The 27,602-nt window shown below is 39.0% G+C and overlaps 1 protein-coding gene across 1 annotated transcript in view; it reads left to right on the forward strand.

Annotated features, from left to right (window-relative positions):
- Positions 1-27,602, forward strand: part of LOC108804830 (dual oxidase maturation factor 1-like) — a 34,431-nt gene that overhangs the window by 2,911 nt on the left and 3,918 nt on the right. The window contains exons 2-5 of the mRNA XM_018576725.1: positions 14,016-14,181; positions 14,887-14,944; positions 19,347-19,481; positions 23,936-24,149. Of these exons, the coding sequence (XP_018432227.1) occupies positions 14,041-14,181; positions 14,887-14,944; positions 19,347-19,481; positions 23,936-24,149 (548 nt within the window). The 5' untranslated portion in view covers positions 14,016-14,040. The remainder of the gene's footprint in view (positions 1-14,015; positions 14,182-14,886; positions 14,945-19,346; positions 19,482-23,935; positions 24,150-27,602) is intronic.

The raw sequence follows: 27,602 nt of genomic DNA on the forward strand, positions 1-27,602 counted from the left end.
AATAATTTAGCATATATAATTGTTGTGCAAGCTATTTTTGTAATTTAATTTTATTAAAAATTACCTCTCCATTTAAAACTGTAACTACTGTAATGTTCCAAATCTGTCTAAAAAATGAACTGCAATATGGTGATCTGGTGACATTGCATACACAGTTACTGTATGGAACTCCCCCAGAAACGTCACTTCCTGCTTCTGCGATTGGCTGACTGATTTTCCCAGAAGTCTACACTAAGATGCAAGTGTATTTTTTGGCATCCCTCGCAATAGGAATTTCATTTTTGGTGAGATACTCCCTAAGGGTTAATTACTACTAAAGGGATGTCGACACTGCACCTTTCCCTATTACAACACAGGAAGTCCACCATCTGTATATAATGAACATAGACCCTCCCATTCAGGAATCAATTTGGAAAGCACATGCTGAAACAAACCGCGTTTTCACTAATTAAGAAACTACTAGTCCCAACAGTAATACTGCTGGCAATCTTAAGGTGCCCATACACCTTACAACCATCACAAGACTTTTGTCTTGCGATGGTTGTAAGCTAATTAAAAGCTTGTACGATCTGCCCATCTTGGACAGGCAGATCGTACTTGCGATTATTGCAAACCCGCACCGCTGAGGGGCGGGTTTCCGATGACCGTAATGCTGAACGGGCAATGTACGCCCCTTCCGCATTTGTCAAACGAGCACGCCACTAACCCGCTGACAATCGTACGATTCCCGGCGGGTTTTATAGCATGCTCGTTCGACAAAAGACGTGCGACCGTACAGTAGAAACAGTCGCACGCCTTCCATATACCTGTCGATTATCGTACGATTGCGGGATTTACCGCGATTATCGTACGATAATCGCAAGGTGTATGGGGACCTTTAGTTTAAGCCAAATGATTGTCACATGGGTTGATTTATGTTAGCAGAAACGGAAGGACTGGTGAGATAAGTCACACATGTACTGTATATATTGGCTACTGTCCTCTACTGTCTCTGCAAATGTGTTAAAGCAAATTAGTCATGCAGGAAGCAAGAGGATACTGTTGTAAAGTAATTACAGGACAGAAATCACTTTCACATTTTTTAAACTGATGTCCTGCAATAATTGCCAAGGAATAAGAAGTGGAAAATCACAGGTTTTTGGCCATTTAATAACATTTCTGAACCTTTGGCAGAAAGCTACATCATCATAAACAATAGGAAATACTTGACACCAAACCCTACTAAAACGTTTCTCATGCTAGTAACAAAAAGCTACATACAAAAACATTTTTTTGTAAGTCTGAGATATCAGCACGGCTCTGAGCTTGGACAATGCAGATAATTATTCCTGAGTCCTGAATTGATTATTGATTTTCAGGTTGACTTTTGCTGCCAAGGCTTTTTTTTTGCACACATTATATAATCCACATTTTGGGTGTGAAAACTACTTAAAACCCCCAAACATGATATATTTTCTGAAAGAATGTAGAATGTAGAATAAAATAGTGGCAGTTGCAAATTTATCTTGCACGGTGTTAACGCAACATAATACCAATGCTTTTGTTAAAATATAAAAGATGAGGTTACAACAAGTAAATAGATATCCAACATGCCCAGGTTAAAAATTGCGTGCGTTGGAGAAACGGCGACAAAATCCAGTACCCCAAAAAGTTCACGTTGCTCCCGGTCCCCTAGAACAGGGAGGAGATTGGTGAATGGAAGTGCACTGCTTTCCTCACCAGCTTCCCGCTGGTGAACGACATGCCAGCCCCGGGCCCACAGGAGGGGCAGCGGAGCCCGGGAAACACAGTGGGGGTGCCGAGTGGGGACTTTACCAGCCCGTGGAAGTGATCTGACAGCAGCTGAGCCACCAGAATCCCTTTCATTTTAATGCCGGCTTTACAATTGTAATCAGTGGCTGTTTGAATGGGCCTGCTGCCACCAAGAGTAACTCCACTTTAAAAAAAAATTAAAATGAAAAAACCTTTAAACAAATTATCATAACATATTATTGCCACACAAGCCATTTCATAATTTACTGTACTGTAATGTTCTAAATCTGTCAAAACAAATTCAATGCAATATGGTGACCTGGAGACATTTTATACACAGTTGCTGGATGCAATGCCCCCAGAAATGTCACTCCCTGCTTCCGTGATTGGTTGACTGATTTTCCCGGAAGTCTGTAATAAGATACAGGTATAATTTGTGGAATCCCTTGCAATAGGAATTTAATTCAATTACTACTAAAGGGAAAAGGGATACAGACATGGCACCTTCTCATTACAACACAGGAAACCCACAATGAACCCAGACCCTCTTATTCAGGGATTAGTTCAGAAAGGAAACGGTGAAACAAACCGCTTGTTCTTCAGAACAGAAACAGGTAGGAAACTGCAACAAAGTTTGTCAGAATTCTTACAAGATACACAGATCACCCAGAGAGGATTGATTTTTCTCAACAAAAGTGGAATAAGGCCTGGTTCACACCTGGGTTTTTTTTACAGCGCATTCCTATGCGCTATAAAATGCTCAACATGTGAAAACCAATGATTGCCTATGGGCATGGTTCCCACCTGGGCGTTTTACAGCGCGTAGGAAGGCGCTGCAAAACGCGCTGTAAAACGCCCTACTCCCAAAGAAGTACAGGAGCTTCTTTGGAGCGTATTTGCCGTGCGTATCCATGGGGATACAGCCAGGTAGCCCTCGGAATCGTGAATCGCGGTAGAAGCGTGCAGCAAACGCGCATATTCGGTATGCCTAGGTGTGAACCCAGCCTTACTCTTTAAGTATTCTTAAAGTGACAACAACTCATCAAAGAAAAACTTCATTAAATAGTTTAGGAGGCAATTATTTTGTTTTTTAGGAATATGTAATGTACAGCATCCTTTTTCATTAAGGGTTCTGCCCCCAGAAATGAATGCTCAGTGGTAAAGTCCCCTCTTACATTGGTGGTCAGTGGTGAAGCACCCTTTTTCATAGGTAGTTGGTAGTGAACTGCCCTCCTAACATTAATGGTCAGTGATAAAGTGGCCTCCTATCTGCCACTTACATATCAATTGCAGAAATAAAAAGCCCCAAATGAGTTCATTTATAGTCATTAAAATTAAAGCTGAAACACAGATAAATGGCTAAATACACAGATAAACTACATCCATGGGAGCTGTTGTAACTGCAAGGATATGTGTTTATGTTTATTCAGTACTAAGATTTACACCGTTCTGACCCAGAACAGTCCTATCTGGCCGGGAAGGGGAACTGATATTTCTCTTACACTACTTATATTTAATTAACTGGTTTAATTTATGGTTTTTAGGGTTTTTATATTTGCCTGAAGTTCAGCTTTAATGCAGTTTACATTCAACGGTATTTAAATCTCATGCTTCAGCCTCCAGTAATCCCTTGCACAGAGGGGGCAAATTTGTGCAAATCCTCAATCCAGGAAAGACACTGACCATGCTCTGAAGCCCACATAGTTCCAGGGTGCTTCAAGAGCCTTCTCTGGTCCTGGTTCTTTTCCTCTTTTCCTCTTTCCATCTCTCAGGCCTCCTCCATGTTGGAGGCCTCAGGGAAACCTTTTCCCTTACATCCATGGCTGGTCCCGGCCAAAGGGGGAGCACATGGCAGCTCCCACCAATATATGTACTCTGTCCCAGCATCCACCACTGACTGAGAAAAGCCCAGTGATTGGCTACTGTAAAGTACATACATTACAGCATCTTCTATTGGCTGTCCCACAATATGGCAGAATCTCACTCCGCCCAGGGGGGTACAGGCAAGGTTAGACACCTGGGATTAACCATAATATCATCACTACAAATCCAGCCAGGCTGTCTACAGCCCTGGCTATCACTAAATGCTTAGTAGTCACATCACAAAAGGTGATGGGCGCTACATATAATTACAACAATTATCTGTGTATTTAGCTGTTTGCTGGAAGTCTAACTATTAAACAAACCTGTCACAAACCAGTGCAATTGAAACGGAACGTTTATTGAAAAAAATTAAATCATATGTAAATACCTTTAGTGAAAGCCATATGTCAAAAGAAAAAAAAGAGATCCAGAGAATTAAGAAGCTGTAGACCTCAGCTTTGATTTGTTTTTTTCATGATAGGAGGTCTAAATTACTTTTTTTTTAAAGTTGAGGTTTACACATAATTTTAGCTGCTTGCATGTCTGTATCTTCTGTCCCTGTTAACATGGGGTATTCATTGAAGAAAACATCTGTGCAATTTTCATATCCTCAGGTTGAATTTTCCTGGTTCATGACAGTTTTACTGTACTGCACTCAAAGTGTTACATTAGTGAATATAAAAAGTAAAATTTCCCAGCATACTCACCAGCCAGCCTACAAAAAAAAACCACTGTCTAACTACTTGGGTTAAAAACAGAGGTTTGAGTTGCACAACTTTTACAAAATATGTGGAAGCCACTCTGCCTCATCAAGGCCCCTCTGTGTAGTGTCCTAACTTTAATCTATGAGAGCCTCCCTCTTGTAGCATATATGGCAGGATAAATTGGGTGCAGGTTTGCCAGGAGGTAGACCAACCCCATAAAAGGCACAGGGACACACCAGAAGCCCCATGCACCACAATGGCAGCTGAAGCCCCCAGTGTGTCCCCATACCACATCAAACAAATGGCAAACACACTCATCAATTCATAACTAGCTCTGAGCAAGGTGCACATCAGGGGCTGACTGGCAACTTTTAGCCCAGGGGGCAAGTAAACATGGAAGGGCTTTACGAAGTACATAAACAAAAATGTCCCAGCACACTCACCAGCCAGCTTGCAAAACAAAATACATTTTCTAGCTACTAGGGTTACAAAGAGAGGTTTTAGTTGCACAACTTTTGCCACTCCCAACCTCCTTAAAGGCAGAGGGACACATAAGTAGTTATACAGTGTATTTTTTGCAGGCTGGCTGGTGTGTGCTGGGAATTTTTTTTTTTTGTACATGTGCACCTTACTTAAAGCTAGTTATGAATTGATGAGTGTGCCTATTTCAGCTATCAACCGAACTTTCAAGCCCTCATATGGTTGGTGTCATAGCTGATCACATGTGCAGCACCATGGCAACTGAAATCCAAACAGAGGCCAAGATTACACCTTCCTTACTGAAACAATGAAAACTGTCACACTGGAACTATTATTCATTGCTAAGATTAGCTATGTATGTGACCTGAGACCTGATCCTGTCAGAAAATTCCAACAATTGGATTTTTACCTTGCATTATTAATCTAAAATCTGTTATATCATTTACAGTAGCCAATGTTCTCTGATTTACAACTGGGACATTTTCTCCCTTCCCTATTTTTATTTGAAAGAACTCACAAGTAGCTTGAAAGAATCCATGAAGGAATTCTTCTGACCCTCTATACACTGCTATACATCTTTATATATTCTACCAAACATTTGCAAAAACAGGGCTTCATGGTTTGCATATATTGAATATGTTTTCAAGTTGGCCAACTGTGTCAAAGTGATCCCTCTCTGACTGGTCCTTATTCTGCTTTTCAAAATGCCAAATATTCACTTGTATTTGAATGGACATACAGGTATATGGCCAACAGACACAATTGGAGGATAGCTACAGACCCAGATCTGGTCATTTGAGGCGCTGAGGGTGTGTTAATACTAAAGATTTTGAATTATCCCTCTGCACACTGCTAGAGTCCTTTACATATTAAATATATATGTCCAGCAAAGCTTTGCATAAAGTCCGGGATTTTTGAAAGAGGGAACTGAGAAATCTCTCAGAATGATTTAATATGCCATCTAAACACCCAAGGAAGCTTTTAATTAGTCCCTGGCATTTAACATTTCTGGCTAGCACTGGAAATAGCTGGATCCTTCTTTTATTTTACACTAGGAACAATTTAGCACAATTTACCACTGCGGTAACATTTATTCTGTCATGCAAAGCTGTACTGAAATTAATTTTATACCATTTTTTGGGGACAGATAGAGCTTTCTTTTGGTAGTATTTAATCACCACTGGGGTTTTATTTTTTACTATAATTAAGAAAAATTACTGAAAATTTTGAAAAAAAACGTTTTTGGTTTTTTTAACATTGTTAGGAAACATTTATTATTACCCACTTTTTTGGTAAAATATAAAAGACAGGGTCATGTCAGGTAAATAGGCACCAAACATGTCAAGCTTTAAATTTGCGCGCACCCGCAAAATCGCAGAAAACTACCATACCCAAAATTGGCCATAGGCGACGCTTTAAAAGCTTTTACAGCTCATCAGTTTAGTGTTATCGGTGATTGATGGCCCTAGAATTATTGCTCCCACTGCGACGTATGCGGCGATATGTAACATGTGTAGCACAATCGTTGTTTTTTCACGTATGCGCCCCCGACGCATGTTTGCTTGCGTGTATGTACTGTATGGGTGGGGACTTTAACATTTTTTTTGTTTTTTTATGTGTAACTTAAACATTTTTTGGGGGAAACTTTAATTTTTTTTTTCCTATTTGTTTTTTTCCCCACTATACTTTATTGCTATCACATAGGGGGGCTAATAAACCCCCCTATGTGATAGCAAAATATGTGACAGGTCCTCTTTATGAAGACATCAGGGGTCTCCAAGACCCCTAATGTCACCTAGGACCCCCAAGTGAAGCTGATGAAGCACAGATCGGCTCCATCAGCTTCTTTCCAGCTCCTGAAGCTGGAGAGTGACACAAGAATGCGGAAGTGATGTAATATACAACACTTCCGCATTCTTGCAGCGGAGAGGGGACCAGAGGGAGCTCATGTACCGATGTCTCTCTGATCCCCTGTGACACAGGCACCATGCTGATCCCGGGCTCGCACCGGGCACAGCAGAGCCCAGGACCAGTGGGACAACGGCGCGGGAGACTGCAGAAGGGGGGGACACACAACGGATCGTTACACCATACAAGTGATCCGCCAGCTTTATAGCCGGCGGATCACTTGCATGTTAACAGGCATCGCTGCCTGTTTTTTTAAATATCGGGCACTACTTCCCCCTCGCACGCGCCCAGAGGTGCGCGCGAGGGGGCGTGTCTGCGTGGGCGTCTAAAGACGCCCGCTCAGATCTAGAGAGCTCCCGGCCGGCTGTTTTTCTACAACGGCCGGCCGGTAGGTAGTTAATATAAGCTTTTCAATTGTTTTACAGTATATCCATGTCCTCTTCATTCTTTACAACTGAAAGCTGAAATAGCTGAAAATATGTAAGACAGACTAGAGCTCCATCTATTGGCTGCATAAAAGATGGCATAATATTATTAAACAATATTTCATATTTATCTAAGAAAAATAAAACCATATTTTGAAAATATTGTTTAATTTTGATTATTTTAGGAGCCTGTGTTGGCAGGCTTTTGTTTCAGGCAGAACTGCTTCTGTCTCCCGTACAAGTTCATGGGAATGCAAAAGCAGAAGAAAGTCAAATGCAGTATAGAGGGAGGTCAACTGCTTGTCAAATGTGCCTGTCAGCGAAGTATGAATAATCTTAGAAACAAATACAAGTAGAATGCACTACGAAAGCAAGCTGCATTTGCCCTTCAACACTAGCCTAAAACAGACCCTAAGTAAAAACAGAAAACATGTACACAGCCAGTATGCATCCCCTTAAAAAAATAAGTGATTGTTGCTTGGCAGTTACAGATATGCCCGATCATGGTAGGATCATGACCTTGTATTGGACAGCGGTGTTGTGGATAACTTGGGCACAGAATACCAAGTTTCTGACTGAACTTGATGGGGATTTCTTCCATGTTTCTGATGAGATTTTGTAAGGTTGTTAAAGGGCCAGTTGAAAAAGCGTGAATCACATATCAAATGAGGGAAAATTATTTCACAAAATATATTTGATATTAAATTAATATTACTGTGAAAGTGTTCTATAAAAATTCCAGTGAAATGAAACTATGACATATGTGTTGACTGCTTTTCCTTGTCACACCCAACATTGTGCAATCAGAAAACAAATGAATGAATACAGTATGATTCAGTATTGCTGCATAATATGATCTGCTATTGCAGTACTTTTAAATAGTGATGCCATTTATTGGTTTATTTGTTGTAGAACAACTTGTGATACTGGAAGCAGTTTGTGGATTTCTGATAGTGTAGTGTCAGCATAAAACAAATGCCTGAACAAGTACCATTTAGAATCAATGCACAGAACACAATGGTTTGAATGGGCCCTTATAGCCCAACTCTGGGCACAGTACACTTACTGCAGTTCAGTAAATTGTAGGGGCCTTGTGCTATAAACTCATTTGTCATAATAAGATCTCCCTCCTTCTCCCTGAAAATCTTAAAGGGTTTCTAAACCCTCCGTTTTTTTGCATATATCTACTGCTGGCAGTTGTTTTTTTAAAACGCTTTAACAGCGGTTTAAACTTACCCCGTCTTTGCCGTGTGCTCCCGTCCGAGAATCCGAAACTGCTTGGGCGGCCGCAAAGAATCTTGGGGCGGGCGCATGGGCAGTTCGGATTTTCGGCCGGGAGACGAGGAGAGACGTAAGGTAAGTCTATGGACGCAAGCACCCGTATGCAGACACCGTGGGATCGGAATTGCCAGCAAGGACAGAGGAGTCAGCGCTGGATTGGACACTCGCCGCAGCGCTGGAGAGAAGGATGAAAAGGACAGGAAAGAAGAGGAAGATCGGATTAAGAGACATCATTTAAGGTAAGTGCTGACATTAACATTGGGGGGGAGGAGAAACATTTTTTGACTTTAATGTCACTTTAAGCATACCTGCAAGTTGAAGTCCAGCTCCCGCTGAACATCTGTACCCGCTCCATCCCTTCTCCATCTGGCCAATCACAAAGCAAATGGCCCCAGGCACTTTGAGCTGGAAGTGTAGTAAGTGGAATGTCCCTGGAGTTGGGATTTATAGTCAATTTCCAGTCAGTTTATAAAAGTGTAAAGACACCTGGAGCTTGTTTACATTAGAGGGGTGGCAGACTAATGAGATCCTGCTCTCCACAGAAAAATAGTGCCACTTTGTCAACTTTGAAAATTAACTTCTCCACATTGCCTTCAGCTACAGAGATGAATGATGGCTTGTTTTAAAGTGTTTTTTACTGCTTGTTCAGAATATGTTAATATTTTAAGGTGCATAGTCTGGGCACAAGTTCACAGGGACACAGTTCAAGTTCAAATACATTATTATAAAAAGTCTGTGACTGTCTTATGGGTTTATAATTTATTTCAATGAGATGAGTGTTTATGTAAAAGTTATATATTAGGACAAGTACTACTAGGCACCATCAGTCATTTTTTAAATCTGCATCATGTGAAATTCCCTGCTGTCTTGGCAAGCACAGAATTTCGTCTCCCACAGAAGACTTATGCTGGCTATACATTCACATCCGTTTTCAGGCCATTTTAACCGGTTTCAACCATTTTTAAATGGCAAAAATGATTGAATCATCAAGGAGACCTATCATTAACAATTCTGACTATCTGACAATTGGGTTTCTTTGTGTTATTGTTTTGCCCTTTTTCAAAGCTAGCTAAAAATGGCTGAAGTCTCCTGAAATTGTCATGTATATGACCAGCATTATTGTCTACAAGCCTCTCTATATAATGAAAAGCAGATGTTTTCATGTTAAAGGAGTCATATACAAAATAATTTCTTAACTGCAATGCTTTGCAGCTGCCGCTAGAGCATATTTTCCCAAATCAGTTTTTTTTTTGTGGCTCTGTCCACACAGCCATGTCATTCATTCACAGATAGTTTGGTAGGCTCTGTGAATGGAGAAACCACAAATCCTATCAGCCACTGCAGCAGAGGGACTTCAAGTTCTCAATAGAATACAAGTGCACTGATATCACCACACATGTAGTCTGTGGGAGCCAGAGCATTGCACCTGTGATCCTCTAATCACAGTTACAATGCTTTACTGGCTCCAATGCAAACAATTAAAGCACAGTTTTTTGTTTTTATATGAAGAAGTATACTTTTATTACTTTTTTTTCTAAAAGGTGGAATATGCCTTTTCACACACTTGCTAAAATCTGAGTTTTTTTTATAGAAAATAACTCTAAGCCCCCAAACAGTTATGTATTTTTTGAAAGCAGAGGCCCTGCAGAATACAAAAATGGCACCTGCATTTTTTTTATGTTGCCCGATAGTTGCGCAAATGTTTTTACAAAACAATTACGTACAGGCAGGTCTACTCACTGATGGGAGGTAAATGTAAAAGTAGTTAAATGTAAAGAAAGTTTCAAATGCAGTTTTATTTACAGATGTTCCCTATTTGTTATGGACATCACTGAAAATACAATGTAAATGTTTAAGCCAGGTAAATATAAAATATTGTATATACAGTAAACCCCCAGTTATCCGGAACCCATGGGGATCGATAGATGCTTAGAATTGGTATCTGAACATCCCTAATGAAAACCATTGTGTCTGAAAGGAGACAACCACTTCTATGGTCTTTCGTTAGTGGTTCAGGTATGTCATGTATGGCAATTGTATTTGTAAAACAAATTTATATATTATAGAGCATATTGTATGTATCCTGTATATTGCACATACTTTGAAGAAAAAAAACTGTATATGAACAAGCTACTTATATAGGACATATTTCTTGTGTGGAGGCACAATCTAAGGAAGTAGGAACATTTTAACTCTAAAAGCACAGTATTTCGTATCTGTGAATCATGCATCTTTATTCACAACCTTATTAAATATACTGCTAATTATAGGCTTCACAACACAACATGAGGCTGAAGAATTAAACTTTTTTCCTTATCTACTAATATCTACCAAGGACGCTTTACATAAATTACAATGTGCTACAAATTGATTTCAGCATAGTCTCTCATATCCTTAATACCAGAAGTATGTGTGGTATTACATGCAATTATTAAACATGTGCTCTATCACTGCACCTGCAAAATACCTTTATGCACCCTTCCAGAGTGTGCCTCTTAATCACTGACAAGTATAGGTGTGGCTTGATCCAAAGGAAGATGAATTAACAATTCTGGGAAAGAAAAAACTGAAAGGGGAATGACTCAGTTAACAAGCATATTAAACATATTTTTAATTAAACTAAGGGGGTTATTCACTATGGAGCCGAAGGATACAGCCGTAGCTTTCGCTGATCATTGGGCTCTCTTCAGCCACCTCTGCCCTTCGGTTCAGTTGAACAGGAAAGGCTGCTGTACAGGCTATTCAAAATAGCCCATACAGCAGCTGAAGGCAGCTGAGTGGCTCAGCCCAGCCAACGGCATATGTTTTGGCTCGACTGAGCCGAAGTGAAAGCCGAAGCGTGGAGAAAGGTCAGCCGAATCTCCACGCAAATAAAGCTGGGCAGAGCCAGCTGTGATCTCCTGGCACGCTCCGCCCAGTTGTAATGACAGATCAGCGTCCCCAAATGAGCTGGGGATGCTGATCTGTCATTAAACAAAATTAACTGGGCGGGAAGACTCTAGCAGATGCCAGTCAATATGAAGCAGTTGGGCAAAGCTAGCTGTCACTGCTAGCTCCAAACAGATGTTTTTCTTTTGCTGGCATCTTTGCCGGCTTTTTAAAATCATTTTTTAATTTACTCTTTTTTTTCTTTAAACTATTTACATTTTTTTACATTTTACTATTTTCTTAAATTTTTTTACATTATTTTTCAACTTTTCTTTTTTTTTAAATTCACTCACTGCTGTGTATGAGAATAGGGACGAATGGCAGCGAGCGAGCTGCCAGAGCTTTGGCTCAGCCGATCCAGATGTTGGATCGGCTGAGTCGAACTCCTTCTGCACTTCAGCTCTGCATGTTCGGCTGACTGAAGGCAGCTGAGGTACGGCTGATTTTACGGCTGAAATGAGGCGTACAATGCTGAAGTGAATAGCCAAACAGCGTTCAGCTCACTTCACTTCAGCTGGGTTATTCACAACCGCTGCCTTTGTAACTAAGTAAATAAAACTAAATAAATACTTACATTATGAATACATACAATTCCTTTTACTTTTCACTGTTAGCAACCAGTACCACACATTGTTAGCACAATACAGTGGGAGGAGCTTATCAAAACTGGAGCAGGCAGAATCTGGAGCAGTTGCCCATGGCAACCAATCAGATTCTCTCTTCGGTTCGCTCAGTTAAGCTTTGAAAATGAAAGAGAGAAGCTGATTGATTGCCAACCAGCAACTGCTCCAGATTTTGTCTGCTCCAGTTAAGATAAATTCCCCCCAGTATGTTTTTATGGGATTTGTCGGGAAGAGCTAGATGAAACAAACAAAGAATTATTAAGAAATTAAAAAAAGAGGTAAAGAAAAACACAAATGTACACTTGTGACTCAAAGTCAGCAGATAGCAAGCTTACGCCTGCTATCATTTGACAGGGAAGAGCCATGCCCCAGTTGGGAAGGATCCCAACAATATTCTCCAAATCCACTCAGGCTGCCTAACTGACAGCTGGCTCTACATCTCTGTGCACCGCTCTGACAGTCACTGCTTTACACTGGGAGCAGAGAGGGAGAGGTGACTGGGGAGAGGGAGAGGTGGTTGCTTCACTCTTGGCATTAGAGCCGGCTTGGACAGGCGCCATATCCCATGCCGGCTCTAAGAGTTGGGGAGAGTATGTTTTATTCTCTACATACTTCTCCTTTTAAATATGATCAAATACCTGATTATCAGAACCGGATTATCTCTTGCGAAGTTTTTAAAATTGTCAGATGCATTTAAAGGAAATCTATCATGGTTTTTGGTACATTTTTTTTTAAATTTGCTTTTACGTTTTTTAACTGGTGTTACTTTTTTTCAGATAGTGGATGTTGGTGTTAATGAAAACATGAAACAAGTCAAGAAGTTTCCAGCAAATAAAGCTTGTACTATACATACCATAGTCAATATGTACAGTGCAAGCATTAACTGCTAGAAATGTGTTAATATATTACATTTTGGCCTCTAGGCTGCAGTCCTATTTGTGGAGGCTTCTCAACTGTTTAGCTATGTGAGCTATAAGGGTTAAATTAGCAATGGCTAAGATAGCAGAGAGAACACTTACCTGCTCCTATGGCCAAACCATCATGAAACCAAATTATTCTATTACTTAATCCAGAGCAAGATTCTGCAGTGTTCCAGCTAGTGAGGGAGCACCATTTCAGGAACAGGTGAGTGTTCTCTTTAGCGAGCCATTTCCTGGCCTTTTACCATTAGCAACAGGATTGGTAATTTGACATGGTACTTACTGTAGGTTGAGTGATGGGCTCCTCAGCTGAACGGAGGTGCCTGCGGAATACTGCTAACATCTGATGGAGCTTAGTTCATTAGTTGGTAAACAATTCTGGAACATTGACCCCAATTCTGAATTAGAGTATCGTATCACTTGTTGGAAATACAACAGTACATACTGTACTGGTATAATAACGTTCTGAGATAGAATATGTATTTTGAGCTGTAGATGGCAGTGTAGTGCAATGTTACTCTCTATGTGCATGCTTATCTATGATACACACAAAGCTGTTTTTCTATCTATATGTTTTCCTCACAATACTGTATTCAGATGTAATATTCTTCTAAGAAAGTAAAACTTAATTCAGCATTCCTCAAGATCTCAGTGCTTCATCTAAACACATAGCAAACATCACTAAGGTTTTCATGCCAACTTCTGGGCTTTGTTGTGAGTATCAACTAATACTGATGTTTCTTCATGCATGTTTTCAGTTTTTTTAAATGTTTGTCTCTTTGTTCAAATATCTACTATAATATACATTTCATATGCCCAAATTAATGACCCAACCTTAAAAATGTTGCCCATTAGCAAAGGATATTTTGTTAAGTTGTTTATTTTTTTAAATGAATGTGGCTTAATCTCACCTGCCATTTAACTGAGGGGTCTATTCACAAAGCTGCCGAGGGCAGCCGAGTGAATGACCGATCAGAAGTGAAGTGAGCCGAACACTGTTCGGCTATTCACTTCAGGCTGGTACGGCAGAGTATGTATTCCAAACTGATTCAGGTTTGAAACCTCTCATCTAGAGAACCATTATTGTATTTTTATAACATTAACCTTCATTTGCTGTTCCATTTTTTTTAGGTTTCATGCCCTGCAGAAAGTCATCATGTATGGATCTGTTTTTTCATTTTACTATCGACCCAGGACACCATTTCTTTTTGACACACACCTTGTTGAAATCATCATTATTTGTCTGATCACTGCAGCCACTTTTCTAATTATATTGCCTGGAATCAGAGGAAAATTGGTAAAAAATATCACTATTACTCTTCCCTATCAGCATGCTTGTTTAGTTAGTTAATGTAGAAAGTACTGAGGCCAAAGACCACTAAATAGAATCCTCAGAATTAGGTTGGTAATGGCAGCCAATGTATTTTTATTGTGACAGGTTTACTTTAACCTTTGCTGTGTTTTCTATGATAATTGCTATTTTAGGCTAGAGGGGCTCATGAGTTACAACTGCCATTGTGTGTCTATGGAATATTGTAACGGTAAATAAGCAAATGTATATGTATTTATTTAGAGAGCTTACAATCTACTAGATTGTAAGCTCTAACGAGCAGGGCCCTCCCAACCCTATTGTTCTGAAACTGTATTGTACTGTAAATTTGTATTGTAACTGTACTGTCGCCACTATTTTGTAAAGCGCTGAGCAAATTGTTGGCGCTATATAAATCCTGTATAATAATAATAATAATAATTTATTTATTGTGTATTAACATATTCTGCACTGTGTTTTATAAGAAAATACAAAGCAAACATTTAGGGTTAATAAGACCTTCAGTGGTATGTCCCTGTCCCAAAACTAGCTATACAAAAAAAAATAGTTAAGTGCATCATTTGTCATGGACAGGGGATTTTGGACTTGTCACAAATTATTGGTTGTAATAAATGTATTTATTTTTAGAACATATGTTAATATGATACAACTGTTAACCCTCCTTTTTTACAGAGAACCTTCTGGCTCGTGAAGGTGCTGACAAGTCTCTTTATTGGCACTGTGATTCTAAGTAAGTTTTTGCTTGAATTGCTGCTTATGCTAAATAAATCTGTCTCAAAGCAAAACACCAATTTGGGAAGGCTATCATGGAAGCTGCTCACTTTGCATATAGCAGTGCTAGGGCAGTGAAGCTATTCATAAGTGACTGACCCTCAACCAGTGTGCGGTGCGTGATCTGAAGAATGGCCGTTTCCATCAATTCCCTTTTTATACAGGTACTTTGCTTCTTAAAAGTCCCATTAGGCAATTTCTAAAATAAACAGAAACTACACTTCATCTTAATTGTTTTTTAATCCTTCCTAGATAGCCAGTAGTTGTAAAGAAGTAATATACAGTAATATACTGTACTTGGCCTTTTCAAGCCCCATACCTGTGTAAATTAATCTTAAGAAGGCAGATCTCATTATCAGTTGTAAACTAGATTTGAACAATGGCCATCCTAACAAAGGGTTAAAGATCTAGAAGCTTGATTTCTGCATTGTATGTTAACAAGGGGAAACTTATTTTGTCCTCAGTATTTGTATGGGGACAGGCTCACTTTATTCAGAGTAGCTTGCAGTCTGCCAAAAGGCCTGGTCCAAAGAACCATCTTAAAAAGACATAGGTTGTTATTCACAAAGCTGCCGTAGGCAGCCATGTGAATAACCAACCCAAAGTGAAGTGAGCGCTATTCTCGGCTATTCTGCTTGGTACCTCTGTGGTACCGAGCAGAATAGAAAAACAGTTAAGAAAGTAGAAAAAAAAAACCAGCATAGGAATGCATAGCTAGATTCCTATTGGATATTTCACTTTGTAATAGCTGGCTATTGCACCCACCCTCTGCTGCTGTCAATCACTAGAAGAGGACCTGATGGAGAACTACAGGTCCCCTCTGCTGATTGACAGCTGCAGTGGGTGGGTGCAATAGCTAGTTTGCTATTGGCTATTGCAAAGTGAAATAACCAATAGGAATCTAGCTTTGCATTCCTATGCTGTTTTTTTGTTTCTGACTGGCGGCGGCCCCGATGTCAGAAAAAAAATAGCAGGGAAAGGTATACTCTGCTCGATCGAGCAGAGTAAACTTTTCCGGGAGAAAGTGTTTTTCTCCCGGGCGGCCGGGAGCCGCTATCTAATAGCGGAAGACTCCCAGAGCACCCGGGATAGTTGGGATGTCTGTTATGATGAGAACTTAGCAGAACTGGCTTTGATATCACCGCAGGCTCCACTAAGCTCTCGTGACAGTTCAGCGTCCCCTGGTCACTGGGTAACTAGGGAACGCTGAACTGTCTCTGCATGCAAGTGGCGGGAGCCAGCCGTGAGATGACGGCTGGCTCTGACCAGCTGTCAGTAGCAGGCTGTCGGCCGGCCAGCTTCGGCTTTCACCTCGGCTCAGTCGAGCCGAAGCATATGCCTTTGGCTCGACTGAGCCGCTCGGCCAACTTCGGGAGCTGTACGAGCTATAGTGCATAGCCTTACAGCAGCCCTTCAGATCTACTGAACCGAAGGGGTCCTGGGGCGGAAGCTAGCCGAAGGATCAGCATAAGCTACGGCTAGATCCTTCTGCAGCTTTGTGAATAACCGCCATAGTTTTATTATATTCACATAACAAACATACAATGGGGTTTTCTCAAATTTGACTGCAAAAGTGGAAATATACTTTAAGTTAATAAAGATATTAAACATGCCTATTTTAGGATGCCTTAGATCCCTTCTTCAGGCAAGAAACTACTAGGGTTTTTGGGAAAAGACTTCCTATGAGAGTAATTTATAAAGTGGAGTAAGGAAGGCTATAAGAAGGTATATAAGTTAATTGTCGGAAATTACCTTAGAGAACATTACTTTAAAATAATAATTACAGCCTATATTTCTACAGTGAACTATTGTGTGTGGATGGATACTAATAACTGAAACTTCTTCAGGCTTTACACAATTCTGAAAATGGTTCTGAATCCCACATATTTATAAACAAAGTTATAAGAAGGAGCAGTGAAATATAAATATTTAAAAAAAATAAAACCTTTCATGAAGGTTATGCTTTAGGGATATAGAAGTATTATCAGGGTTATTGACTTATAGATAGGAGGTCCAGGCCCAACCTCACCTTAAATGAGAGTCCTTTGAAATGCCCTCATACCAGAGAAGCAATGAAATACAGTTATTAATGAAATACGGTTATGTGTCTTGGCACACTTGAATTATATTTCTTATTGTATTTGATATAGCTTTCATTATTAGAATTTAAGGGTGTTATTTGGCTAACTGACTATGAAATACGTGGTCCAGGCAAATTTGTCACCTTGGTAAAAAGGAGAGTCCCTTTCAATTGTATATATACAGTATCTTTGATTGAATACTTGAGGAAACACAGGCTGTATTGTCACAGGTTAAAAATGCAATTAAAATCATCAGTTCCTATTTAGACTCTAGAGTTTAGAATTTTTGTTTGGGCTTACATTCTTTTCACAGGCTCCCTTTCTGTGATCTGAAGTTCCCTATCAGAACCATAATCTTCAAATCATTTATGCTGTGGCCTCTTCTGCAGAAGCCACAACATGAACATCTGTTTTGTTGTTGTTGTGAATTCATGAAGGTTCATTCGTTGGTGGAGGGTTTGACCCATTTCTCCAACACGGGGTCCTTTAGGACATTTTGCACACAATATTAGCTATACCACATTTGAATCTGCAGCAAACGTACTTTGTCTTCTGTATTACTGCTGTGGATCACAGGTTTCACATCTCTTTTGCATGCAGAGAGATGTTCCATTTAGCAGGCTATTTAGAGAACTTCTCACAATAAGCTGTCTTAGATTGAGTGGCTCTTGGATTATTTCTCAAAGTTTTTGTATTTTTGCAGAAGAAGCTGGAGCTTTTTTTGTGATCTTTCTTAGAACTTCTAGGTGTGGGTTATACTGATTAAACGTTTCAGTCTGATTGTAGTGTAAAAACTGGTTCTGAGGTTGTGAATTACTTTTCTGATTTGTGGATTGGATGTCACTGGATTGTATCCCTGTTTTTTTAAATCCCTCCTAAGTTGTTCCAGTTTTGGCATTTCTGTCTGTGGTGGCTGAACATATCCTATTGTATCTTTTGGACTGACTTTGAATGACAGATACTTTTATGTGCCTGGGATGAAAGCAGTTATGCCTGAATTTTGTGGGGTGGTCTGTGGGCTTTCTGTACATAGACGTTTGCAAACTTGTTCTTTCTATGCATATTGTACTGTCCAGGAAGTTTATTTCTGTCTGGGAATGGTTTAAAGTAAATTTTATTGGGGGTAGAAGTTGTAGTTCTTGTGAAAAAGGGAAATATACTTCTTGCTTGCAGTCCGTATAATCAAAATATATCAGTGAAGTGAAAGTAGGCCTTCGGTTTATGGGGCATGCAGATAGGTACTCCTTCTCTGTTTTAGTCATTCAACAATTTGTGTATTTGGGAAAACTGTGATCCCATTGCCACTTCCATCTGTTTCAAGTAGACGTCCTGGCTAAAAAAAACCTTAGTTGTTGGGTCAAGATGAATTGCTGGAGCTGAATAATTGGTTTAGCAAACTAGCCTATTTTCTGAAAATACTGCAGACAGTCTACAATACCATTATCACGGGGAATGTTGGTATATAAAAACTCCACATCCATGGTGGCTAGTTTGGTTCCTTCAGGTACAGGGCCAATGACAGCAATTTTGCTTGGTTGTGTCTTGAATGTAGCTGGATGTTTCACGGACCACTGGTTTTAGGATACCCAGCTTGAGATATTTTCAGTGAGCATTCCAAAACCTGGGATTATGGGTGTGTCTGGATTCCACTCTTTTTGGGAAACATGTAAAGACAGCCCATGTATGGTTTCTCAGGTATTAGGGTCAATATCTGATTTCTAATTCCAGAAGGTAGACTTTTTACCATGTTTGTGAGTTTTTGTAAAGAATTAGTTCTGAATAAGAGGTTCACAAAACAATATGTTTTTTTTTACATCAGAATTCAGAAAATATTATGTATTATCTCTCTAGTTCTGTGGATTTCATTTTGATTGATAGGTGTTCTTCACTGTCTAAAGAAACCTAGTCACAGTCAATGCATATCCTGATATCCCCATTATAATGCAAATTACAAATATAACCTAATTTTCTCAGATAGCATCAGTGATGACATTCATAAAAAGAAACGTAGGGAAAAGATAGAAAGATTGATATAGACAATACAAATTATTTAGGGTGCCTTGCTCCATAGGGTACAAGATATTTTGCTCCTGAATTTTTTTTATATCTCTCTTAATAAATCACCTGGTAATAATCTGCTGATTCAAGTCTGAGAATTTGTTTTTGTACCATATGGAGAAGAGCATCTTAAAGAGTCTGAGACAATGTTATAACAGTTTCATGTTTGTTGAATAACTAAACTCATACATATACTGTGTGTTTTTGAATCCTTCTCTATAGGTGTCAACTTTACTCGTGACTGGGAGGTTGGATCTGTAACTACCACAACTGTGTACAAGTCTTTCAGTCATTCAATGGTGAATGCTAGTATTGGAATATGGGTTGGCTTAAAGGGTTTAAATATTACTCTGACAGGTATTTTTTTTCTAATGCTTTGCTAATTATTTTAATAACAATGCATAATTCAGTGATGTTAAGAAAATAACAATGTTTCATTAGATGCCATTATTGTTTAAAACCTCTCATTTATCAAGTAGATGGAAACCTGAATGGATGATCTTTAGTTCACTAAAGCACTGTGTATAAGAAACAATTGCAATGGTTTTTTTTTCTTTTAGGAAATACTGTGTTCATCTTTTGTCATCTTGTTTTGAGACTCAGTGCTGTTGATTAAGGCTGCAGCTAACGATTATTTTAATAATTGATTCGTTGCCCGATTATTTTTTTGATTAGTTGGTTACAGCCCTACTGTTGACCTCCTCAACCCTTTTGCAGTCACATCCTGTATATGTGCATTTGCTCCAGCAGCAGCTGCATGTCATTAATCAGGCTTCCTGATGGTGACAACAGTGGAACATGCTTGTGCAATGAATGTCCGCATAGTTGCTTATAGACTACATCAGAAGCACATGTGATAAGTTGAAAATGCAGGAGAACAAGTGGCAGAGTGTTGTTACCCATTACAGGAAGTGTCTAAACAACAGGATTACCAAGTATAAGTTATTCTATTGAAAGCTGCAGATTTTAAAAGATTGAAAATTCCTTATGAAATTACATTAATGATTATATGATATTTTGGTTATTATGTTCACATCTACTTTAAACAAAAAAGTGACTGGCTGCAAAGAGGATAATACATAATATTCACCTCTCCTGCGTTTACCACTGATCTTCTCTGTATTGAAGAGATACTGGTGCCTAAAGATATCTTTAGAATCCCATATTTGAGGAGTGTTAGATGGTCCCCTGCTTTCTTTTGGTGGCCCTTTCATCACTACAGAATTTGGTAGTAGTCTTTGGGTTGGTGGACTGCACCACTATGCACAATGGGGGACCAGGTATCTGAAACTCCTGGAACTGTCAGATTCTGAAGATTGTTCGGATATCAATATCTTTTCAGTACAGCAAAGACCAACAGCTGGTGACAGGTGAGTACATCTTTATTAAGAATGATAACCTTCACAGACATATCTTTATTAAGGGACAGAATCACTTTTGGCCCACTGTATTTAGGAATACAGTTGTATGGTTTACAAATACATATCCCTGCATGATATTCACCTAAAGTTTAAAAAGTTGTGTTTCATTACTATATACATGTGATGCAGTGGTAAATGTAACATAACCTTTAAACTGTTCTGTGTGAAGCTTACAATTAGAGTGCCACCTTTGGCACCTAACACACTTTTCATATTTCAGTTTCCAGCACCTGCTAGAGTTAACTAATAATCTGAGATCAGATCTCCAAAAAAGTACGTGTTTTGGCCACGCCATATGACTTGGGAGATGTTTTGGCAGCACACATAGGCTTAAGGAGATGCTTTGGCAGCACACATAGTTCAGGCATTTATCAGGAAAAAGGGAAGGAACCCTAATAATAAATAATTGGAGATTCCAAACTTGTTAAAGCAATTACATGGTAAAAGAAAGGGTTGTAATATGTTAACTTCCTATGAAAATGCTCTTTATTTTTCCCCGTGCCTTGCATTCCACATTATTGATAAATAGCAGTATTTGAAATAAAAAATATTGTTGAAAAATTGTGATTGTGTCTTTCAGCTAATGTGCAAAGATCAGCTGAAATTCTGTACATGCATCTCTGCTTTACTATGTGCATTCAGCATGCCTGAAGTTATGATAAAGACATGACCTTGCAGCTGTAGAGCACCAATACTCTTTGTACATTCTGTATAGTCTAAAATTGTGGTTGCTATGTCTGTGTCCCTAAAGGAGAATGTTACTAGCTGTCCTTTTGTTTTCTGTCACTATAACTCTGCAAAGAAGCATCGGCACATAAACATTCACTTTGCGGTGTGACATGTAAACAACAAGCATTAAAACACAGCTGCTGAATAGATGTGGTTGCTAGGATATCGAATACCAAAATTTACTATCATCTTGAAAAAATTTACTTCTCAGAGGATGAATTACCATTTCTAGTGTTGTTTGTTTAGAATACAGTTGATCATGGTATATATTAGAATGGTGGACTGTGTACAATGGGTTGTATAAAATAAGTATGAACTGGAATTGCTGCAAGGTCAGTAATTTAAAGTGACCTTAAACTCAGGAGTTAAATGTCATTCAAGTACACTAACTAATAACAAAAATGTATCTTATTTGTGTGTCACTCGGCTGTAGATCTTCAGATCATCTTTGGATTGGTGCTGATACTGTTCTTCCTTCTGGAGGATGACTACTTTTGTTCCCCATCGTCCCTGTGTGTGTTGTAAAGTAGCTATCACTCCAAGTTCACTCATGGGATGGGCTACAATATCACGTTTAGTTCACTAATTTGTATTTAAGTTATAGTTCATGACATTAGTGAGCTTGGAGCGGTGGCTACTTTACAACACATACATGACCCATGGGGAACAAAAGAAGCCACCCTCCAGAAGGCAGGATAGTGTCAGCACCAATTCAGAGATGATTTGAGGATCTACAGCCGAGTGATACACAAATAAGATACATTTTTGTCAGTCAGTGTACTTGAATTCATTTTTTAAATTTAACTCCTGAGTCTATTAGTATCACTTTAATAATGGAAATTGGATCTCTTAGTTGCCAACATTCTTAAAAGAAACACCTTAAAAGAAAAGTGAGAGGTCAGAAACTGTCTTTGCCCTACTGACTAAAGTCTTGAGCAAGGTGAAAGATTTCTCTGAATTCCCAGATATATTTTCACATGACTGTAGTTCTCCTCTTGATATGTTTAAAGTAGATATGTCAGATATCATTTTTATGCTTCCCTGTAGTTCTTGGACTACAACCAATTAAAACCTGAAAATTAAAAATATGATGGGATATCTGCATACCAATCCCAAAATGCAGAGTCTGAATAAATGTTTATATACAGGTGAAACTCGAATAATTAGAATATCGTGCAAAAGTAATTGCAGTAAGTGCTGCAAAAGGGGCCCAAACCAAGTACTGAGTACATATGCATGCTTGTACTTTTCAGAGGTCCGATATTGTTCTATGTACAATCCTTGTTTTATTGATTGCATGTAATAATCTACTTTTTTGAGGTTGTGGATTTGGGGTTCTTGGGGTTTTCATGAGCTGTAAGCCATAATCATCACAATTATGACAAATCACGGCTTGAATTATCTTGCTTTGCATGTAATGAGTCTATCTCATATATTAGTTTCACCTTTTAAGTTGCATTAGTGAAATAAATGAACTTTGCACGATATTCTAATTATTCGAGTTTCACCTGTATCTTCCAGTAAGCAAGAATGGCAAACCGATACAAGTCCTGCTCCTGTGGTACAGAAATATAGGTCATGGTGAAAACAAGGATTATAATGCTGCTTCAGTGATAAGGGCCACCCTATTATGAATGGCACTATTTGGATGAAGCATAGTTGTTGTTATACCTATTGTCAACCTGACCTCTACATGAGCTATATTATAGAACAAAATGCTATGTGTTGAGTTTTTTTTCTTACATACTTTATGTTGCCTGGAGGGTTATGGAAATGATCTTTATTGGCATAAGCCTGCCCTATACTAATTAACATTTAAGAACACAATGCCCTCTATTGGTTATCTGAGAATCTACAAGTCATACTTATGTCCCATGCTATAGGTCTGGGATATAGTATTATTCATACACTCAAATGGGGTGAATTTATAATGTGTTCTCCCAGCGTTTATCTGGGCAAATGATGATCGCAGTGCATTACTGCCACTAGATGGAATCAGGAGCTCAGGAAATTGTTATGCTCATAGGCCCATCTTGTGGCAAAAATGACCTGCGCATATTGTTCACTCAGCTATACACTGAGTGAATGCATTATAAATCAGCCCCTTAATATTCATACCCATTAATGACATACCAGGCAGCATATCATCATCACAATATTTCCAATGTTGTAGTCTCCATATCAGGGCTTGCAGCAGGAAAAGGTATTAGTTGTGATGAAAACAGACTGCTAACCTACCCCTTCAACATATGGTTAGCGCATATGGTTAGCACATGTTCTATTACTGATTCAATGCGGTTTAGGCACAGACTGAATCTGATTAGTCATATAACCCAGGGCGGGGCAATCTGGATACTCCAGCTGTGGTGAAACTACAAATTCTTCATGCTTCTGTCTCTAGTAGTAATGTCTGTTGCTGTCAGAGTGCAATGCCTCATGGGACATGCAGTTCTGCCGCATCTGGAGTGCCGAGGTTGCCAACCCCTGATGTAAACTGTATAACTCATATGTGTCAGTAATTAAAAGGATGAACTGGCAACTTTGTATAAGTACATAGGTATCAAAGGACCTGCAATATGCTGTGTAATTACAACCATTACCAGAAATTCTGACCCACCCAGACATGTTTCTAAAAGGCTGTTTTGCTCTTTGTTCTTTTAGGGCATCCTATTCATCAATTTAATGAAACTATTAATTACAATGAAAGGTTTTCCTGGGAGACCAGGATCCAGTATGACAATGACTATCAAGATGGATTGGAAAGGGGTCTCCCAAATCCCATATTATATGTGGCTGAAAAGTTTATTAGCATTAGTCCTTGCAGACTTCACCAGCAATATTGTGCGTCCACATATTATTCATCGGCACTAATGTGGTAAGATGGTTTAGCCTGAATGCCATCCAGGCACACGCTGGTCCTGGCAACATCCCTACATGCAGATTAAAGTGTATGCCTGGGCAAAAAAAAAAAAATATTCACTACATTTCTGCTATACATGCACATTTTTTTATAATTTTTTCATAATAAACATGCCATGTTTATTATGTTTACAAAAAGCTGCAAGCAGTGAAAAATACCTGTTGATCCTAAAAGAAATTAACTTTTTTTATTTTGTGGTATGTAATTAAATGAGCCTGCAAAAAAACCCTAATTTGCAAAATGCCTTCATGGATCATACACGGAAGGATATAGCACTGCACACGTGTGTATCTTTGTGCACATGTGCAGACGTCCAAGCACAACAACTTCTCATAAATAGTTTTTCATATGGTGTTTAACTTGGTGCATGCATTTTTTATTGCTTAACAAGCCAGTCACATTTGCTTATTTTCTTATAATTCATTCAATGTACAAAAATGTGGACATTAAATGCACAGAACAAACCAGGGCCATAAAATACACATCATACATCAGTGTTTAATCAACTAGGTAGGTTCAGGGATCACAGTTGCTATACAGGTTTACATTTGTGCACGAATGTGAGCTTGTAATGCAAGTATTCTACATCAAGTTATCCCTTCTCCTATTCACTGGTTTTAGTAAATCAGCCCCATTGTCAGTGACCATTTTTTCTAGTATTTATATTATTTATTATTATTATTATTTAGGGCTGTGGAAATTAAAGATTCATTTATTGATTAATCGTTAAACTTTTTGATCGATTAAAATTATTTTGATCGCTAATGAAAACACTTACCTCTCCACCAGCTTCCTGGAGTTCCATCGGCGATGGACTACAGTACAATCTCACATTTAGTTTACTAATTTGTGTTAAAATTATAGTCCATCACGGAAGTAAGATCAAGGTGGAGTTGCCACTCTCCCAGTCTGTCCAATCGGATGAATGGGGCTGGCTGCTGCATCTTACCTAATTAACAAAGGTAGGATTTTGGTCATCAAAATCTTCAAACATTGATAGCTTTGTCAAGTTATGAATTATTAGTTTCAGCTATTCTGCTATGTGTAGGGAGTAAACATGGATGCCTTACACCTAGTAGAACCAGTACCATCATAAATAAGACCCAAATTATTAATAACTCTCCCATAGTCTATAATAAAGCTTGCACATTTACAGTCTGATATCTCATTACTGTGCTACCAAGCTTTTGCAAAGAATATATATTTGTGCACTGTATGGTATCAGAGTTATGGGTTATTAAACTTTTCAAAACTTTCAAGGAACAAAATACACACATTTGTTTTAGAGAATAAGTGGGAATATTAGACTGTGTAATTCAGAGGCAGATGTTTAGACTGCAGTACAGTGGGAACATGCCCAGGGCCTAATAGACCCCTGCTGTGATGGTATACAAATAAACATACGGTCTTCCTTCGATACGGCAGTGCTAAAAAGTCATGTATACTCTGAATTAACCTCGACCTGACAGACCTGTGCTGTAATGTTAAAAATGTTTATGCAAATAAGTGAAACTGTGATCCAGACTTAAGTAGCGTATACCGGGATATATTTTCTTTATTCAACCTGCGGGCTGAATGAAGAAAATATATCAGATTCCTCCATCCACGCTAAAGCAGCGTAGATGGACATATCCCCCCGCTGTTTACATTGTATTCTAAAAGGGGCTTCTGGCCACTGCCATATGCCGGAACGGTGCTTGCAGCTCATTGGATGCAAGCACCATTTGGCCCCAAAATTACAACATGTTATTTTGGCAGAATTTGATCTAGTGGTCAACTTCTACTAATGGAATAGGGTCACCAACGCAGAAATTTTTTGGAGCATGTGTACCTTGCTTTACTCATTCTTGGCAGGATGATGACAATGAGCATTCATGTGTCTGCACCTATCTGATCAATATCACTTCCTGACGCAGTATAGAGACATTTCTTTCTTCCACCCACTGCTCTTACCTCTGTCCTGAACTGTATTACTGACAAAAGGGTCAATTTCCAAAGGAAACACATTAGGATAAGTAATTGTGGTTTTTTTTTTTTTAAAGTGACAGTTATTTTCACGGTCCAATGAGATTTGAAAATTACAGTCACATAGCTGAAAAAAGTGCCTCAGGCTGGAATTAAAGAGTTTTGAAATGCCTTAGCCTGAAATAGATAGTCATCTAAAGAACAGCTATGCATAAATCTCCATATATAACCTATAAACAAAAGTCTCAGTTTATAAAGCTGGGCAGGCTTCTGATAGGGAATACGCTCATCTTTAACACCAGACACCCAGGACAATTTGTTATCTGTCCCTGCCCTTCTAAAGAAGATTAGTAATCATTATGAGCCTATACCCACCCCAAACATCGTCTTGTATTTATATCATCTTGATTTAGACATGGAATGTAATATGAAATGCACCAACTAGTTCACAAGAGCAAAAATGTAGTTACCCCTCCTTCATAGATACTCAGTAATGGCATGCTGAGGAATGCCCACACACAGCTCTTTCAATGTTGGATTCTTCCACATATGTGTCATTATTAAAGTGTATATATGGTCAAAATAGTTTTGCTTTTAGTTTTGGATACAGAAGAAAAAGGTTTAAAAACCACTGTCAATTTAATTTTTACTAAGGAAAGAGATTCCCTTTCATACCAGGAAGTGAGAGGAAATCATTCCAAAATTAGGGTAATTCCCCTCTTAAGCAGATGTTACCTGACCAAGTGCCCACCCCTAATTAGAAGAAATTATACAATTTTGGATTTTTCTGCTCATTCTGTCTCAGTGACTATGGTCCAAGATAAATAGAAAACGGTAAAATAAATAGAAAAAGGTAAATTTACAAACAGGAGACACAAGCAAAACTTTAGGGATTCCAACTAGGGATGAGATTTGGGTTCGCTGCTACCATTAGTTTGCAGCAAATCCTGTGTTTTCAAGGTACGTGGACCGGCAAACTAAAGCAGGAATTCACTATTCTTTGTAACCATAATGCACACCAGGCCTTTGAATTTATGTCAGCTGGCTTCGAAAGACCATCCTGGGAAAATCCATCCTGTTCACTATAAAAGGGTGAGGTCACAGCAGCCTTACTGGCAGTGTGACTTAGCTGTGATAGGGAAAGCATAGGAAGGGCTGCAGATAAAGTGATTTGATAAAGAGAGAAATGAGTGTAGGGCTTGCAGGCACTGGCAGGTCTGTTGTAGTAAGAACTTACTGAATGCCCTGTCAGTAGCAAAATGCGGTGTATCTTAGAGAATATGGAAGTGGAATGAGTGAGGCATTTTTACCTTTTTTCATTTTTTGTTACATCTTAACCACCTCCGGGCCGGCCGTAGTAAAAAAACGGCCGGCCCGAGCTCTCTAGATCTGACCGGGCGTCTTTAGACGTCCGCTCAGACATGCCCCCCCGCGCGCGCCGCT

This window comes from Nanorana parkeri, unplaced genomic scaffold, assembly GCF_000935625.1.
Source record: "Nanorana parkeri isolate BGI_ZX_2015 unplaced genomic scaffold, ASM93562v1 scaffold75, whole genome shotgun sequence".
NCBI classification, from domain to species: domain Eukaryota; kingdom Metazoa; phylum Chordata; class Amphibia; order Anura; family Dicroglossidae; genus Nanorana; species Nanorana parkeri.